The following is a 20,080-nucleotide window of genomic DNA, read 5'->3' on the forward strand; positions in this document are numbered from 1 at the left end:
GGCCGCAGGAATGGCACAGTCCATCAGTCTAAGACAGGCATCGGCAACTTAAATCATACGTGCCGCAAGGGTATTTGCCATGGCATGCCAAGCAATTCGGAATTGCATTTTCATAAACTATTTAATAGTTTTCCATAAATGGCTACTGCTTTGGACCAGACACCATTTGTGCGAGTATTCCTTAGGCCTAAAGTATGTGTGAAGATAATGTGTCTTGGGTATAATTTTAAATGTTGAGTTAAGAAGGGGGGTGTGGCTTAGATGCACAAGGCAGGTCTTTCTCCAGAACGCGTTCTCTCCTGCCAATTCGTGCTCATTCATTGTTTCATAACTTAATTGTGTGAATTGTTTGTCCTTTGATTGTTAGTGTCTATCACCAGAAGTACAGTTACCGTTAATTCACATAATATCTAATCTACAATGTTTGTTTGGTTGTGGTAATTTATGTTAACGCATTCAATATATTATTACAACAGTCGATTAACGTTCTCATCGTCTGAGTGGTCGCATTGTTGCAGAGCTCACAACCTATGCTACACTTGTGAGAAACAAGGTTTTGTTAATTTCATTCCATTTACGAGTTGTCGATTTATTTTATTTTGTTTGGAGCGCTCCTGTCAATGTTGAGTAAGCGTTGAAGTAGGCCTAGTCTGCCTGGCCTGTACGCAGTTGTATAAATGTGCACAAACAGTGCACTTAAAGCATCAGACAAGCTAAGTGCATATAGTTGATTTTATTAAAACACATAGGGTGTGTCTATATGGAACAATACACGTTTACCATTTTCAACCAATTGATTGGTGGAAAGAACAGACGACTCTTAACTGACTAAGATTATTTTTTTTGGGGGGGGGGGGGCTCGGCGACAGCCACATTGCTTTATTTAAGACTGTAACCATTATACCCACCAAGACAGAACACACACAACTACACACAGGCAGAGTAACACAGTATTGTAACACTTGATTAAGCAAGTTTGAGGTGGATGGTGTTTCTCTCTCCCTCACCTCGCAGGTAAAGGAGGGTAAGAGAGACTGCTTCCATTCATCCTCACATCCATATCCCTCTTCCTTTCTTCCCTATTCCAACTCCCATTCTGTACACATTTAGTAGGGCTCTATAACAAGCTCAATGCATATCAGTGATGTGTGGGTGTTGACCCGTCTGTCATAGATCTTGGCCTACTTCATTAGGACTCCCTCAATAATAACAGACCACCATATATACTATAATATAGACTGTGTTTTAATGGTGCATCGGCTAGGGCTAGCCTAGATCAAACAGGTCTTTGACACCAAGTAGTAAAGGCCATGGGTCTACCACTTCTGCAGCAGACATGTCATTTAGACTGACTGGGAATTCTGCTGCCTTCAATCTGTCCGCCACAGATGTCTAGGAGTATATCACCCCTCCTCTAGAGTGTGTGTGTGTGTGTCCACTCACTGCGTCTGCACTCTTGAAGTAGAGTCTGTAGTTAGTGATGAAGACTTTGCCTTTGAGAGCTCCACTGAATGGACAGATATAGATGATGTCTTTGTCTAGAGAGAGAGAGAGAGAGAGAGAGAGAGAGAGAGAGAGAGAGAGAGAGAGAGAGAGAGAGAGAGAGAGAGAGAGAGAGAGAGAGAGAGAGAGAGAGAGAGAGAGAGAGAGGGAAATGTATAAATGACTGACTAGATACACACACCCATTTCCACCATCCACCCCCACTGAACAAGCCATGTTGACAATTAACCATATTGTAACCAAACAATAACCACAATACAACACTAACAGCAAGACAAAAGCTTTTCAAAAAGCTGCACTCAACCTTTCTGTACTTTCCACAAATCTTCCTATCATTCTCCTACTCTCTATTCCCTCCCCTCTTTCTTCTTAATTGTACATGCTGTAGCTAGCAGAAATGACGAGAGAGAGAGAGAGAGAGAGAGAGAGAGAGAGAGAGAGAGAGACAGAGAGAGACAGAGAGAGACAGAGAGAGAGACACAGAGAGAGAGAGAGACAGAGAGAGAGAGAGACAGAGAGAGAGAGACACAGAGAGAGAGAGAGACACAGAGAGGGAGAGAGAGAGAGAGAGAGAGAGAGAGAGAGAGAGAGAGAGAGAGAGACAGAGAGAGAGAGAGAGAGCGACAGAGAGAAAGAGAGATGAGGAAGAGGGAGAGGGAGGGGAAATGTATAAATGACTGACTAGATACACACACCCATTTCCACCATCCACCCCCACTGAACAAGCCATGTTGACAATTAACCATATTGTAACCAAACAATAACCACAATACAACACTAACAGCAAGACAAAAGCTTTTCAAAAAGCTGCACTCAACCTTTCTGTACTTTCCACAAATCTTCCTATCATTCTCCTACTCTCTATTTCCCTCCCCTCTTTCTTCTTAATTGTACATGCTGTAGCTAGCAGAAATGACGAGAGAGAGAGAGAGAGAGAGAGAGAGAGAGAGAGAGAGAGAGAGAGAGAGAGAGAGAGAGAGAGAGAGAGAGAGAGAGAGAGAGAGAGAGAGAGAGAGAGAGAGAGAGAGAGACTACTGTAACAATTCAAGCCGACTTGGTTGGAGAGGCTAGGTTCTATGTTTAGCCTCTCCTGTGACAAAACCAACAGGGATATCCTCTCTCGTTATATTTACTGTAAACATACTGACATGCCAGAATACAGATCAGATTCAAATTTTAAAAACTGAATTGCAACAGAAGTGAGACCTCTACAACAGCGTAGTCTAGAGGAAGGCTATCAGACCGAAGGTATTCAAATATTTCTCTGTACTTTACTAATAGAATAGGAAGCCGAGAACAGTCTCCAAATGTCTGTCGATGTTCAACAGTCTTAGAATAAGTACCCGTTGTGGATAGGCCATGTGCCCGCATGGGTACTAGTGACCCAAGTTGAAAACCACAAAACCACTGGCTTAGAAGAAGAACACACCTATGATTCTCTCCTCTCCGGGCAGTAAGGTGACGTCTGCCAGTGGCTCCATCTTCAGACTCTCTCTGGATGCCTGCAGAGCAAAAGAGGGACATTAATATGGCAAAAAAACACAGACAGACGGAGCCAGGTATGACACGACTGCAGATGTGTACACTATTACTGCTATTCCATAGCACTTTCACTCATATAAAACACTAAATATTACAAGCACTTGTAATCAATGTTCCCCCCCCCCAAAAATTGGGGAACTGAGCAATTTTTTTGTATTGTGAGTGGAAACTTGAACATTGTGAGAATTTGTTGCAACTTCCGGGGGCGCGTTTACAGTGAACACGGAGGCTGTACCCTTACAGGTTTAGACAGTAGCCAATAGGCTATTGTGGCTATTTGAGCATAATGTACTGTAGGCCTACCAACTAAACCAATGGGGCAAATCCCATAACATTTTCACATGGAAATAGCTTTTGATGTATATGATATAGCCTACAGTAGCCTATATGTGGTGTTCAATGCAGGCCTACAACGCAAGAGACTTTTAAAAACATTTTTAAATTATGAAGGGCTTGACATGAATTACTTTTTTACTTGGTCTGTAACACCATGGCTCAAATAGGTGACTGTAAATTCCGTTGTATGATACAAGAAACCACTTTACAAAATAAAAGTAATTATCATTACCATTCAGAGAATTAGACAATGTAGGCTACCCCCTCTGCCTATTGGCTTATTTGCATATTCAAGCCTGTCTCAAAATACAACACTGGCCTTTAATTAAGGCATACGCTTTTTGCCTGACTGGATTTTCAAAGACAGCTTGAAATGTAGCCTCCATGTTTTGTGCTCTTGTAGGAAGCAGTAACTCCCCATTGCTGACCTATACTTATCTATAACTGGGCTAATAACTCGCTAACTAGCTAAGAATATCAACAAATGTGCACATGCGAGAGAGCCGGGGAGAGAGCCAGAGAGAGACAGAGAGAGATGAGAGAGAGAGGGGAGAGAGAGAGATGGAGCCAGAGAGAGAGAGAAGAGAGTGAGGGGGGAGAGAGAGAGGGGGGAGAGAGAGAGGGGGGAGAGCGAGCCAGAGAAAGTGGAGCGAGCCAGAGAGAGAGAAGAGAGAGGGGGGGGAGAGAGAGAGAGAGAGAGAGGGGGGGGAGAGAGAGAGAGACAGAGCCAGAGAAGAGAGAGAGGGGGGAGAGAGAGAGAGAGAGAATGCAAAAACCTAAGAAAGAAATTGAGAAACCTATCCAACCAAAAACATAGAGACCCAGAAAACCTGAGCCTACGCCTTCACTATGGTGAATCACTAAAACAATACAGAAATACACTACAGAAAAAGAAGGAACAGCATGTCAGAAATCAACTCAATGTAATTGAAGAATCCATAGACTCTAACCACTTCTGGGAAAATTGGAAAACACTAAACAAACAACAACACGAAGAGCTATCTATCCAGAACGGAGATGTATGGGTAAACCACTTCTCCAATCTTTTTGGCCCTATAACAGAGAACAAACAGCAAAAAAATATACATGATCAAATGCAAATCTTAGAATCAACTATTAAAGACTACCAGAACCCACTGGATTCTCCAATTACATTGAATGAACTACAGGACAAAATACAAACCCTCCAACCCAAAAAGTCCTGTGGTGTTGATGGTATCCTCAATGAAATGATAAAATATACAGACCACAAATTTCAATTAGCTATACTTAAACTCTTTAACATCGTCCTTAGCTCTGGCATCTTCCCCAATATTTGGAACCAAGGACTGATCACCCCAATCCACAAAAGTGGAGACAAATTTGACCCCAATAACTACCGTGGGATATGCATCAACAGCAACCTTGGGAAAATCCTCTGCATTATCATTAACAGCAGACTAGTTCATTTCCTCAGTGAAAACAATGTACTGAGCAAATGTCAAATTGGCTTTTTACCAAATTACCGTACGACAGACCACGTATTCACCCTGCACACCCTAATTGACAAACAAACAAACCAAAACAAAGGCAAAGTCTTCTCATGCTTTGTTGATTTCAAAAAACGCTTTTGACTCAATTTGGCATGAGGGTCTGCTATACAAATTGATGGAAAGTGGGGTTGGGGGAAAAACATACGACATTATAAAATCCATGTACACAAACAACAAGTGTGCGGTTAAAATTGGCAAAAAACACACACATTTCTTTCCACAGGGCCGTGGGGTGAGACAGGGATGCAGTTTAAGCCCCACCCTCTTCAACATATATATTAACGAATTGGCGAGGGCACTAGAACAGTCTGCAGCACCCGGCCTCACCCTACTAGAATCTGAAGTCAAATGTCTTCTGTTTGCTGATGATCTGGTGCTTCTGTCACGAACCAAGGAGGGCCTACAGCAGCACCTAGATCTTCTGCACAGATTCTGTCAGACCTGGGCCCTGACAGTAAATCTCAGTAAGACAAAAATAATGGTGTTCCAAAAAAAGGTCCAGTTGCCAGGACCACAAATACAAATTCCATCTAGACACCGTTGCCCTAGAGCACACAAAAAACGATACATACCTCGGCCTAAACATCAGCGCCACAGGTAACTTCCACAAAGCTGTGAACGATCTGAGAGACAAGGCAAGAAGGGCCTTCTATGCCATCAAAAGGAACATAAAATTTGACATACCAATTAGGATCTGGCTAAAAATACTTGAATCAGTTATAGAACCCATTGCCCTTTATGGTTCTGAGGTCTGGGGTCCGCTCACCAACCAAGAATTCACAAAATGGGACAAACACCAAATTGAGACTCTGCATGCAGAATTCTGCAAAAACATCCTCTGTGTACAACGTAAAACACCAAATAATGCATGCAGAGCAGAATTAGGCCAATACCCGCTAATTATCAAAATCCAGAAAAGAGCCGTTAAATTCTATAACCACTTAAAAGGAAGCGATTCCCAAATCTTCCATAACAAAGCCATCACATACAGAGAGATGAACTTGGAGAAGAGTCCCCTAAGTAAGCTTGTCCTGGGGCTCTGTTCACAAACACAAACAGACCCCACACAGCCCCAGGACAACAACACAACTAGACCCAACCAAATCATGAGAAAACAAAAAGAGAATTACTTGACACATTGGAAAGAACAAACCAAAAAAACAGAGCAAACTAGAATGCTATTTGGCCCTAAACAGAGAGTACACAGTGGCAGAATACCTGACCACTGTGACTGACCCAAACTTAAGGAAAGCTTTGACTATGTACAGATTCAGTGAGCATAGCCTTGCTATTGAGAAAGCCTGTCTTCTCTTGAGAGCCAGGTCTGCCTACGGCGGCCTATGTGCACACTGCCCACAAAATGAGGTGGAAACTGAGCTGCACTTCTTAACCTCCTGCCAAATGTATGACCATATTAGAGACACATATTTCCCTCAGATTACAGCGATCCACAAAGAATTAGAAAACAAACCCCATTTTGATAAACTCCCTTATCTACTGGGTGAAAAACCACAGTGTGCCATCACAGCTGCAAGATTTGTGACCTGTTGCCACAAGAAAAGGGCAACCAGTGAAGAACAAACACCATTGTAAATACAACCCATATTTATGTTTATTTATTTTCCCATTTGTACTTTAACTATTTGCACATTGTTACAACACTGTATATATACACATAATATGACATTTGAAATGTCTTTATTCTTTTGAAACTTCTGAGTGTAATGTTTACTGTTAATATTTATTTCACTTTTGTTTACTATCTACTTCACTTGCTTTGGCAATGTTAACACACGTTTCCCATGCCAATAAAGCCCTTAAATTGAATTGAAATTGAATTGAGAGACAGAGCCAGAGAGAGGTAAAAGGAACAGGAAATATTTATTTTCTTACTCCTCTCCAGCACCCTATTCCCTATATAGTGCACTACTTATGACCAGAGCTCTATGGGTATATGTAGCCATTTGGGACACAGCCTCTCAGACAGAGAACAGTATGTCTCCAGATTGACTAGCTGTCCCTGGGCTATGTTCTGGAATGTGTAGACAAAGCTACTACCTTCAAATGGGGAACCGTGAGGGCTTTCAGAGAAGGCCTAAGGATTCATATTTTTAAAAATATATCTTTACGATTATTTTAATGATTTTCTGATTTAATCTCTTCTGTTTGTTTTGGAAAGAGAAGATCCAATCAGGATTTTTTTATGGTGGTCTCTGGGTAGAATAATCTAGCCATCCATTGACTAGGCCTTCAGAAGCTGGACAGAAGGCCTCTGCCATTCAAAAAAGTGACGTGTCTAGGCCTTCACGAAGCGCAAGAGCAAGTAATAAGTGGTGCGAGCAGTAGTTTTCCCATGCTAACGGTAGTAATGTTACCTAGCTTGTGTTGTAGTAGTTTGATTAACTTCAAGGTGGATGTTGTTGCTAATATGTTTGCATCATCCTATAATTGCACTGTTTGTCTACATAACCAGGTTTAAGCATTCATGACATTACCCTGAAGAAGGCACAGTGATGCCAAAACGTTGTTGTTTTTTTACCCAACAAATTACTGGGAGTTTATAAATAGTGTGTGTCTCTCTTTGTTTGTTTTTATAGCATCACACTATAAAAAAAAAAATACTAACTTTGGTTTACAAATGTGACTAGTTTCAGGAAACTAGGCGTATGTCGCAAGTCATGACTTCACAGGAGAGGCATTTCAACGGATATTTAAATTTTTTATCTAAATGAATTTTTTTTTGGCAGAAATGCCTTCTGGAACATTTGAACTTTCATGTGCCTTAATAACAAACGTGTATGCCATCTGTAAATACAAATAAAGTTGTTAAACTATGAGCCTAGTCGGTTTAGCCACAGAAAAAAGACAGGGACCTTCCGGCTAGCCATGATTGGCTGAGATAATGAATGGGCTGGACATGCCGAGAGTTGAGCATCGGATTGGTCTGCCATGTAGCATCTTCTGTCTATAAAATGAGCTGCTCGTTATGTGTAGATAATCCTTTCTACTGCAGTTTTTCCGAAATATATAACGTTAGCCATGGAGAACTGCAAATGTGTTGCTACTGCTCTCAATAACATTGATACCCTGAATTTATCAAGCGCTATCGACAAAGCTCAGTGGGAAAAAGTTGTGATGGACTACTTTCAGGAGGACGATCGTACCATGCTGACTCTGAAAATGAATCAGACGATGAGGAAATCCATGATTTAGGTAAAAACATTTTCATCGAAGAAGACATTGTAGAGTCTTCTGATGATAGTGATGGGGAAGAAACGGCGATCAACAGTGTTGTTGTCACCGAAGAAGTTGTACAAGCAAGCTGTACAAACAAAACGGAAACGACACAGGACGTCTTATTAAATGAAATGGGTTGCAGTCTGCCATGAAGCGTTCATCCATGTATACGGGTAAAAGTCTAGCTACAGTTTCAGATATTATACATTTCTAATTTTGTCAGAAAGTTGTTTTCATTGCAAGTTAAAGCTTACTGTTAGCTAGCTAGATGACTTTAGATGGCTGGCTCGCTACCTAACATTACGTGTATGATCTGTGTAGTAATATTATCTCAGAAACCATTTGCATTGCTAGTTATAGCCTAATGTTAGCTAGCTAACATTTAACCTATTTGGTTAACTTCAGCTAGCTATGACAATCGGTTTGTATTGCTAGTACTCTATGGATTGGGATTATGGTTAATTGTTTAGCTAGCTAGCTACATGTCTAAACAAAAGACTCCACTTCGCCCATCAAGTTAGCCAGGTGTGTCTGACGGTGATTACGGCCATCTATTGTATAATAATGCTAAAATATTTGTATCTGGAATTTGTCTTTCAGCATCAGTAGAACACGCCCGACTCTCCTCCACCAGTCATACAAGGAGATCGAATGCCTCCCATCAAATAGAGAGCCGGCCCAAGCAAGCACAGGTTACACCTGAAGCACGAGGACTTGCAGCGAGTTGTGAACTTCATCAACAACTACGCAGAGGATAATGCAATAGTATTACCAGGACGCCACCCAGGACACAAACTATTTGGTGGAAAGCAGCCGTGTGGCGTCTCTACACGGAATCGATGACAACACTTGGTATGTAAAGCATAAACAACACAGTTTGATTATTTAATTGACCTCCAACATGATTGGCACTACTTTTATTGATATCACATAATTTTCCAGAGGTACATGTAGTCGGGCTGTCTTCCTTCAGGAATCTGTGGAGAAAATGGCTTCCCCACATCTCAAGCACTAAGCCCAGGATAGACCTGTGGAGAAAATGGCTTCCCCACATCTCAAGCACTAAGCCCAGGATAGACCTGTGGAGAAAAAGGCTTCCCCACATCTCAAGCACTAAGCCCAGGATAGACCTGTGGAGAAAAAGGCTTCCCCACATCTCAAGCACTAAGCCCAGGATAGACCTGTGCTGGCAGTGCCAGGGGAACAACTACCATGTCTTCAGATCTGTCAATCTGCCAGAAGCTGTTAAGAGCAGCATCTCCTGCTTGTTCAGAGTGAGCGGTCTGTCTACCAGAAGATGGTTGCTGACTGCAAGACCACCTGTCAAGACCTGCAGTTGTCTCTGGGGGGCCCTACTGAACCAGCAACCAAAGACATCAAGATGCATTACAACCTTGATTTTGCTCAACAAGTAAGCAACATTTCCTCCTTTATACTGATTAGGACACACACACACACACACACACACACACACACACACATATATATATATATATACACACACACAGCAGGTGTTCCTACTTACAAATTTTTTATCATAGGTACACTTCAACTGTGAGAGACGGAATCTAAAACAAAAATCCAGAAAATCACATTATATGATTTTTAAGTAATTCATTTGCATGTTATTGCATGACATAAGTATTTGATCACCTACCAACCAGTAAGAATTCCGGCTCTCACAGACCTGTTAGTTTTTCTTTAAGAAGCCTTCCTGTTCTCCACTCATTACCTGTATTAACTGCACCTGTTTGAACTCGTTACCTGTATAAAAGACACCTGTCCACACACTCAATCAAACAGACTCCAACCTCTCCACAATGGCCAAGACCAGAGAGCTGTGTAAGGACATCATGGATAAAATTGTAGACCTGCATAAGGCTGGGATGGGCTACAGGACAATAGGCAAGCAGCTTGGTGAGAAGACAACAACTGTTGGCGCAATTATTAGAAAATGGAAGAAGTTCAAGATGAAGGTCAATCACCCTCGGTCTGGGGCTCCATGCAAGATCTCACCTCGTGGGGCATCAATGATCATGAGGAAGGTGAGGGATCAGCCCAGAACTACACGGCAGGACCTGGTCAATGACCTGAAGAGAGCTGGGACCACAGTCTCAAAGAAAACCATTAGTAACACACTACACCGTCTTGGATTAAAATCCTGCAGCGCACACAAGGTCCCCCTGCTCAAGCCAGCGCATGTACAGGCCCATCTGAAGTTTGCCAATGACCATCTGGATGATCCAGAGGAGGAATGGGAGAAGGTCAGGTGGTCTGATGAGACAAAAATAGAGCTTTTTGGTCTAAACTCCACTCGCCGTGTTTGGAGGAAGAAGAAGGAGTACAACCCCAAGAACACCATCCCAACCGTGAAGCATGGAGGTTGAAACATCATTCTTTGGGGATGCTTTTCTGCAAAGGGGACAGGATGACTGCACCGTATTGAGGGGAGGATGGATGGGGCCATGTATCGTGAGATCTTGGCCAACAACCTCCTTCCCTCAGTAAGAGCATTGAAGATGGGTCGTGGCTGGGTCTTCCAGCATGACAACGACCCGAAACACACAGCCAGGGCAACTAAGGAGTGGCTCCGTAAGAAGCATCTCAAGGTCCTGGAGTGGCCTAGCCAGTCTCCAGACCTGAACCCAATAGAAAATCTTTGGAGGGAGCTGAAAGTCCGTATTGACAAGCGACAGCCCCGAAACCTGAAGGATCTGGAGAAGGTCTGTATGGAGGAGTGGGCCAAAATCCCTGCTGCAGTGTGTGCAAACCTGGTCAAGACCTACAGGAAACGTATGATCTCTGTAATTGCAAACAAAGGTTTCTGTACCAAATATTAAGTTCTGCTTTTCTGATGTATCAAATACTTATGTCATGCAATAAAATGCAAATGAATTACTTAAAAATCATACAATGTGATTTTCTGAATTTTAGTTTTAGTCTCTCACCGTTGAAGTGTACCTATGATAAACATTACAGACCTCTACATGCTTTGTAAGTAGGAAAACCTGCAAAATCGGCAGTGTATCAAATACTTGTTCTCCCCACTGTATGTATGTATGTATGTATGTATGTATGTATGTATGTATGTATGTATGTATGTATGTATGTATGTATGTATGTATGTATGTATGTATGTATGTATGTATGTATGTATGTATGTATGTATGTATGTATGTATGTATGTATGTATATACACATATATACACATACATACATACATACAGTGAGGGAAAAAAGTATTTGATCACCTGCTGATTTGGTACGTTTGCCCACTGACAAAGATATGATCAGTCTATAATTTTAATGGTAGGTTTATTTGAACAGTGAGAGACAGAATAGCAAGAAAAAAATCCAGAAAAATGCATGTCAAAATGTTATAAATTTATTTGCATTTTAATGAGGGAAATAAGTATTTGACCCCCTCTCAATCAGAAAGATTTCTGGGTCGTGGATGGGTATTCCAGCATGACAATGACCCAAAACACACGGCCAAGGCAACAAAGGAGTGGCTCAAGAAGAAGCACATTATGGTCCTGGAGTGGCCTAGCCAGTCTCCAGCCCTTAATCTCATAGAAAAACTGTGGAGGGAGCTGAAGGTTCGAGTTGCCAAACGTCAGCCTCGAAACCTTAATGACATGGAGAAGATCTGCAAAGAGGAGTGGGACAAAATCCCTCCTGAAATGTGTGCAAACCTGGTCGCCAACTACAACAAATGTCTGACCTCTGTGATTGCCAACAAGGGTTTTGCCACCAAGTACTAAGTCATGTTTTGCAGAGGGGTCAAATACTTATTTCCCTCATTAAAATGCAAATCAATTTATAACATTTTTGACATGCGTTTTTCTGGATTTTGTTGTTGTTATTCTGTCTCTCACTGTTCAAATAAACCTACCATTAAAATTATAGACTGATCATTTCTTTGTCAGTGGGCAAACGTACAAAATCAGCAGGGGATCAAATACTTTTTTCCCCCACTGTAGGAACCATGAATTCTGCTCTGTATCAGAGAATTCTACAGGAGAATGTCAGACCATCCGTATGTGAGCTGAAGCTGAAGCGCAGGTGGTTCATGCAGCAAGACAATGATGCAAAACACACAATCAAGTCTACATGGAAATTGCTAAAAAGCAACTAATTGGAAGTTTTGGAATGGCCTAGTCAAAGTCCAGACCTAATCCCAATTGAGATGTTGTGGCAGGACTTGAAACGAGCAGTTCATGCTTGAAAGCCCACACGTCACTGAGTTAAAGCAGGTCTGCATGGAAGAGTGAGCCAAAATTCCTCCAAAGCGACGTGAGAGACTGATCAACAACTACAGGAAGCATTTGGTTAGAGTCATTGCAGCTAAAGGTGGCACAACCAGTTATGGAGTGTAAGGGGGCAATTACTTTTTCACACAGGGGAATTGGGTGTTGCATAACTTTGTTTATGAAATAAATATGTAATTGTTGTGTTATTTGTTCACTTATGTTCCCTTTATCTAATATTAGGTTTTGGTTGAAGATCTGATCAAATTCAGTATCACAAATATGCAAAAGTAGAGAAAATTAGAAAGGGGGCAAATACTTTTTCATAGCACTGATATATATACACACGTGTGTGTATATGTATATATATATATATATATATATATATATATATATATATATATATATATATATATATATATATATATATATATATATACACACACACACACACACATACATACACATATATATTATATACACACACACATATATACACACATATACATATATACACACACACACAATGTGCACAATTATTAGGCAAGTCAGTATTTTGACCATATCATCATTATTATGCATATTTCCCAACTCCAAGCTGTATAAACTGGAATGCTTATTGGATTTAAGCATATCAGGTGATGTGTATTTGTGTAATGAGGGAGGGTGTGGCCTAAGGAGATCAACACGAGAAATTGCCAAGAAACTGAAGATCTCGTACAACGCTGTGTACTACTCCCTTCACAGAACAGCGCAAACTGGCTCTAACCAGAATGGAAAGAGGAGTGGGAGGCCCCGGTGCACAACTGAGCAAGAGGACAAATACATTAGAGTGTCTAGTTTGAGAAACAGGCGCCGGGGCCTCCCACTCCTCTTTCTATTCTGGTTAGAGCCAGTTTGCGCTTCAACTCTGCCTAGAAGGTCAGCATCCCGGAGTCGCCTCTTCACTGTTGACGTTGAGACTGGTGTTTTGCGGGTACTATTTAATGAAGCTGCCAGTTGAGGACCTGTGAGGCATCCGTTTCTCAAACTAGACACTAATGTATTTGTCCTCTTGCTCAGTTGTGCACCGGGGCCTCCCACTCCTCTTTCTATTCTGGTTAGAGACAGTTTGTGCTGTTCTGTGAAGGGAGTAGTACACAGTGTTGTACGAGATCTTCAGTTTCTTGGCAATTTCTCACATGGAATAGCCTTCATTTCTCAGAACAAGAATAGACTGACGAGTTTCAGAAGAAAGTTATTTGTTTCTGGGCATTGCTGATACTATTTATTTTTTTATCCTGCTGCTCAGCCACTTTACCCCTGATTGTATGCATATAACTACCTCATCTATCACTGATATCGTTATTGATATTGTTCTTGTACATACTGTATATTATTTTGTTCTTTCTCTACTGGCATTGACACTTGTTCTTTTTGTCTTTATATTGACACCATCTATTTTTGATATTGCTACTATGCAAGTAACCATTTCACTGTACCATTTACACCTTCTGTAGAGACACATGCACTTATCAATTTTAGACAAGTGTGTCTGGGTAAGCGTCATCTAATATTTATAAAATATTTTTATCTGGACACTTTCTGTTAATCTGGAATTTTTCCTTATTGTAGGCTACTACTTTTACCACTTTTAGTCTTAACCTTTACTACACTACTCACTGTTTAGCACATGGCCTCAAGTGAATCCTTAAAGAGATGGGTGGGGCTGGCTTAAGAGCGTGTTAACAATGATGAATGGGTGTAGACAAAGAAGAGCTCTCCAGTAGGTGTACCAAAACATTCAAGGGCCATTTTCTCAAAAGTGGGGTTACAAGTTTATCAACTTTCAAAGCAGAATTACTTTCCCATTGTTCCTCAAATGCAGTGTATGATATACCATTTTCTAACTCTATGTCTGATCTTTAATCCAATGTAAAAAACACAATTTCAAATTTTGCTACATAAAACCGAATCAAGGCGGTCGGTCACAAATGATCATCATCTGGTGAGTGGCATTGTTTTTTGTTGCAGCTCGCTTGCTGTTAGCGATCTCTTTGAAAAGAATGACTGTGAAACATCGTTGCATTTCAACTTTAGACCACCGGTTAGTGTGAGGAACATGATCAAATATATTTGCAATGGGAAGTAATAGCTGGTTTGTTAATTTCATTTTGGAAATTAAATGGTTGTGTTCTTATATCGTTAGGATTGGGGTCAACCGGCTTATTATTTGAGTGAACGGGCCGCTTATCCTTTACCAGGATGCTGTGTGACTGCTGTCTCCTGTCTCCCTGCCTTGTCTATGTGTTTGACCAAAACTGGCTCTCCTTCAGTGCCATGGAGTGCACAAGTATTAGGGTCGCTGTCCTTTCAGCACCACCAGCCTATCACCTTTGATGTGATACTGTTGGTGTTGCTATTGGCGACAGTGTGATAGTGGTGTTGGGCTACCATAGGTTATGTAAACAGTGTGTTTTTTGTTTTTCTGATCGCATTATTTTATGCTGTGTGTCACGTGTCCGTGCAGGTTCCATTTCTGTGTGTGCGGCAGCCCGAAGCACGGCCAGGCCTGTTTGATTCATTCATTCATAACGTCGTCAACAATCATTGCTCCTCCTTCACTGGAACGGTCCGACTACAGAAGGTATAATGTCGGGCGCATTAAGTGACGCTATGTTTTCTGTTATTTTCTTGATTTTTGAGTTTGATAGATGTTTGGTTTCTCTGAAGGCCTAGGTCCTGTAGCCACGGTCCACCACTGACTCACAACAGCAGCACCTAACTTAACCAGAATAGAACCACTCTAGGTATAGGTCTGTAGGGATAGACCCAGGATCAACTAAACCATTGGTGGGTAACTAACCCTCCCCCCAACAACCATTAGGTGGGTAACTAACCCTCCCCCCAACAACCATTAGGTGGGTAACTAACCCTCCCCCCAACAACCATTAGTGGGTAACTAACCCTGCCCCAATCCTAAACAACCATTAGGGGGGTAACTAACCCTCCTCCCAACATTAAACCTAACCATTAGGGGGGAGTAACTAACCCTCCCCCCAACCCTAAACCTAACCATTAGGTGGGTAACTAACCCTCCCCCCAACAACCATAAGTGGGTAACTAACCCTCCCCCCAACAACCATTAGTGGGTAACTAACCCTCCCCCCAACAACCATTAGTGGGTAACTAACCCTCCCCCCAACAACCATTAGTGGGTAACTAACCCTCCCCCCAACAACCATTAGTGGGTAACTAACCCTCCCCCCAACAACCATTAGGTGGGTAACTAACCCTCCCCCAACAACCATTAGGTGGGTAACTAACCCTCCCCTCAACAACCATTAGTGGGGTAACTAACCCTCCCACCAACAACCAATATTGGGTAACTAACCCTTCCCCAACAACCATTAGGGGGGTAACTAACCCTCCTTCCAACATTAAACTTTTCCATTAGGTGGGTAACTAACCCTGCCCCAATCCTAAATAACCATTAGGTGGGTAACTAACCCTCCCCCCAACAACCATTAGTGGGTAACTAACCCTGCCCCAATCCTAAACAACCATTAGGGGGGTAACTAACCCTCCTCCCAACATTAAACCTAACCATTAGGGGGGAGTAACTAACCCTCCAACCCTAAACCTAACCATTAGGGGGGAGTAACTAACCCTCCCCCCAACCCTAAACCTAACCATTAGGTGGGTAACTAACCCTCCCCCCAACAACCATTAGTGGGTAACTAACCCTCCCCCCAACAACCATTAGTGGGTAACTAACCCTCCCCCCAACAACCATTAGTGGGTAACTAACCCTCCCCCCAACAACCATTAGTGGGTAACTAACCCTCCCCCTACAACCATTAGGTGGGTAACTAACCCTCCCCAATCCTAAACAACCATTAGGGGGGGTAACTAACCCTCCCCCCAACAACCATTAGGTGGGTAACTAACCCTCCCCAATCCTAAACAACCATTAGTGGGTAACTAACCCTCCCCCAACAACCATTAGGTGGGTAACTAACCCTCCCCAATCCTAAACAACCATTAGTGGGTAACTAACCCTCCCCCCAACAACCATTAGTGGGTAACTAACCCTCCCCCAACAACCATTAGTGGGTAACTAACCCTCCCCCTACAACCATTAGGTGGGTAACTAACCCTCCCCAATCCTAAACAACCATTAGTGGGTAACTAACCCTCCCCCCAACAACCATTAGTGGGTAACTAACCCTCCCCCCAACAACCATTAGTGGGTAACTAACCATCCCCCCAACAACCATTAGTGGGTAACTAACCCTCCCCAATCCTAAACAACCATTAGTGGGGTAACTAACCCTCCCCCCAACAACCATTAGTGGGTAACTAACCCTCCCCCCAACAACCATTAGTGGGTAACTAACCCTCCCCAATCCTAAACAACCATTAGTGGGGTAACTAACCCTCCCCCAACAACCATTAGTGGGTAACTAACCCTCCCCCCAACAACCATTAGTGGGTAACTAACCCTCCCCTCAACAACCATTAGGGGGGTAACTAACCCTGCCCCCAACAACCATTAGTGGGTAACTAACTCTGCCCCCAACAACCATTAGTGGGTAACTAACCCTCCCCCCAACAACCATTAGTAGGTAACTAACCCTCCCCCCAACAACCATTAGGTGGGTAACTAACCCTCCCCCCAACAACCATTAGGTGGGTAACTAACCCTCCCCCCAACAACCATTAGGTGGGTAACTAACCCTCCCCCCAACAACCATTAGGTGGGTAACTAACCCTCCCCCCAACAACCATTAGTGGGTAACTAACCCTCCCCCAATCCTAAACAACCATTAGGTGGGTAACTAACCCTCCCCCTACAACCATTAGTGGGTAACTAACCCTCCCCCTACAACCATTAGGTGGGTAACTAACCCTCCCCAATCCTAAACAACCATTAGTGGGTAACTAACCCTCCCCCCAACAACCATTAGTGGGTAACTAACCCTCCCCCCAACAACCATTAGTGGGTAACTAACCATCCCCCCAACAACCATTAGTGGGTAACTAACCCTTTCCAATCCTAAACAACCATTAGTGGGGTAACTAACCCTCCCCCCAACAACCATTAGTGGGTAACTAACCCTCCCCAATCCTAAACAACCATTAGTGGGGTAACTAACCCTCCCCCAACAACCATTAGTGGGTAACTAACCCTCCCCCAACAACCATTAGTGGGTAACTAACCCTCCCCCCAACAACCATTAGGTGGGTAACTAACCCTCCCCCCAACAACCATTAGTGGGTAACTAACCCTCCCCCAATCCTAAACAACCATTAGGTGGGTAACTAACCCTCCCCCTACAACCATTAGTGGGTAACTAACCCTCCCCCCAACAACCATTAGGTGGGTAACTAACCCTCCCCCCAACAACCATTAGGTGGGTAACTAACCCTCCCCCCAACAACCATTAGTGGGTAACTAACCCTCCCCCAATCCTAAACAACCATTAGGTGGGTAACTAACCCTCCCCCAACAACCATTAGGTGGGTAACTAACCCTCCCCCCAACAACCATTAGGTGGGTAACTAACCCTCCCCCCAACAACCATTAGTGGGTAACTAACCCTCCCCCCAACAACCATTGGTGGGTAACTAACCCTCCCCCCAACAACCATTAGTGGGTAACTAACCCTCCCCCCAACAACCATTAGGTGGGTAACTAACCCTCCCCCCAACAACCATTAGTGGGTAACTAACCCTCCCCCAATCCTAAACAACCATTATGGGGGTAACTAACCCTCCTCCCAACCCTAAACATTAGGGGGGAGTAACTAACCCTCCCCCCAACCCTAAACCTAACCATTAGGGGGGAGTAACTAACCCTCCCCCAACCCTAAACCTAACCATTAGGGGGGAGTAACTAACCCTCCCCCCAACCCTAAACCTAACCATTAGGGGGGAGTAACTAACCCTCCCCCCAACCCTAAACCTAACCATTAGGGGGGAGTAACTAACCCTCCCCCAACCCTAAACCTAACCATTAGGGGGGAGTAACTAACCCTCCCCCCCAACCCTAAACCTAACCATTAGGGGGGAGTAACTAACCCTCCCCCCAACCCTAAACCTAACCATTAGGGGGGAGTAACTAACCCTCCCCCCAACCCTAAACCTAACCATTAGGGGGGTAACTACAAACTGACCTTAGCGTCCAGGAGTAATACTGTGCTGTGCCACAAAGAGTCACAGGGCGTGTGTGTGTACATGCAGAAATCCCAGCCTGCTGCCAATCCCTCAGTCTGTCTGTGTCAGACCACACAACACCTCTCTGTTACCCTACTGAGAGAACTGGCTGCGTATAATTGTGCGAGAGTGAGAGAGCTTTTCCTTTGGATTCTGGCCTCCCCAGGTCTCGAACAAAGCCACACTTGTGTCCGTATTACTGTACCTAGCAGTCATTTGTTTTGCATGGAAAACTCTCAACAGTCAGCGCTACGAGAGCACTGTTTTTATTGGCTACCACTCTGGGACTTCCTGATTGGAAAGCCAATAAGAATGAGTAACCCATGAGTGTGAAAGAGGATCTCTGTACTGAGAATCTGATGTACAAGTCAATCTGTAACCTGGATGGCCTAGGTCAGGGGTTTTCAACCCTCTCCTGAATAGGTGAATCAGGTGAGATAGTTCAGGGCTACAACGAGGAGAGGTTTGAAAACCACTGGCCATGGTTACATTTTCCAACTGACATACATGATGCTAGAGCTCCAGCAGCAGACGGTTGCCTTGATGATGCTGGTTGTCAGGGCAACACAGACACAGACTACCGGGGGTAGGACAGCGCTACCGGGGGTAGGACAGCGCTACCGACTATGGAGGTTAGAGGTTTAAAATAAATAAACGGATGAATGACAGAGGCTAACCAGGCGCAGCTAGGAGCTAGTAACAGGTAGACGGTTTATTAACAGCTGCACGGTTTATTAACAGGTACATGTTTTATTAATGAATAAGGAGACTAACCTAGCTAGCCATTTCACAGTCACCTATCCATAGTGGGACTAGCCTGGTTAAAACACAGCTTATACAGAGTGTAGTCCATTTAAGCAAGGGCTATCCAGGGGTAGAAGAGTGTGTGTGTGTGTGTGTGTGTGTGTGTGTGTGTGTGTGTGTGTGTGTGTGTGTTGTTATTAGGTCTTAAAGGACATACACTGAACAGAACTCTGAATATGGATTTGTGATTCATGCTCTTGGCAGCAAACGTGGGGGTGGGTTGGAGGGATGGTGTGTGTGTGGATCAGGCCCCCAGTGTCAGGTCAAGTCACGAGCTACGCTGGTCGGCTACTGCGTAGCAACCTAGTGGTGCCAAAAGCCCTGGTCTTCCCTAGAAAGCCTATTTAAATTACGATCGGCAGAACAACCAAACCAAAAAAAACTGATGCCCGCTTTGGCCTCGAAAATTCGATCCCCACAGTAAATGATTTGAAGGTTCGCTACGAATCGAGACATTTAATTAAATAGTGATCCAATCTGACTACTACATTTGTCGTCACACAGGACCACGTGCTGACACGGACCAATCACGGGCAAGGCAGGCTACGAGGAGGCTCCTGGTTGGCTCTCTCATGCAGGATGAAAATGACTACGTCGACCATGATCCTTTTCTAGTTACGGCCACTTCACCACAACCCTTAGCAATATGGCGCGCTTCAAATTCAAATACTTCATGCG

General features: G+C 43.4%; 1 protein-coding gene across 4 annotated transcripts in view; it reads right to left on the minus strand.

Annotated features, from left to right (window-relative positions):
- The window catches only part of LOC311126068 (myotubularin-like), a 63,420-nt gene that overhangs the window by 29,997 nt on the left and 13,343 nt on the right, over nucleotides 1-20,080 (minus strand). For all 4 annotated transcript variants that reach the window (XM_084200093.1, XM_084200094.1, XM_084200092.1 and 1 more), the window contains exons 3-4: nucleotides 2,933-3,005; nucleotides 1,444-1,538 (exon numbers count right to left, since the gene is read on the minus strand). In XM_084200093.1, the coding sequence (XP_084056219.1) occupies nucleotides 1,444-1,538; nucleotides 2,933-3,005 (168 nt within the window). The remainder of the gene's footprint in view (nucleotides 1-1,443; nucleotides 1,539-2,932; nucleotides 3,006-20,080) is intronic.

This window comes from Coregonus lavaretus (genome assembly GCF_964263955.1).
Source record: "Coregonus lavaretus genome assembly, contig: HAP1_SCAFFOLD_731, whole genome shotgun sequence".
Lineage (NCBI taxonomy): Eukaryota > Metazoa > Chordata > Actinopteri > Salmoniformes > Salmonidae > Coregonus > Coregonus lavaretus.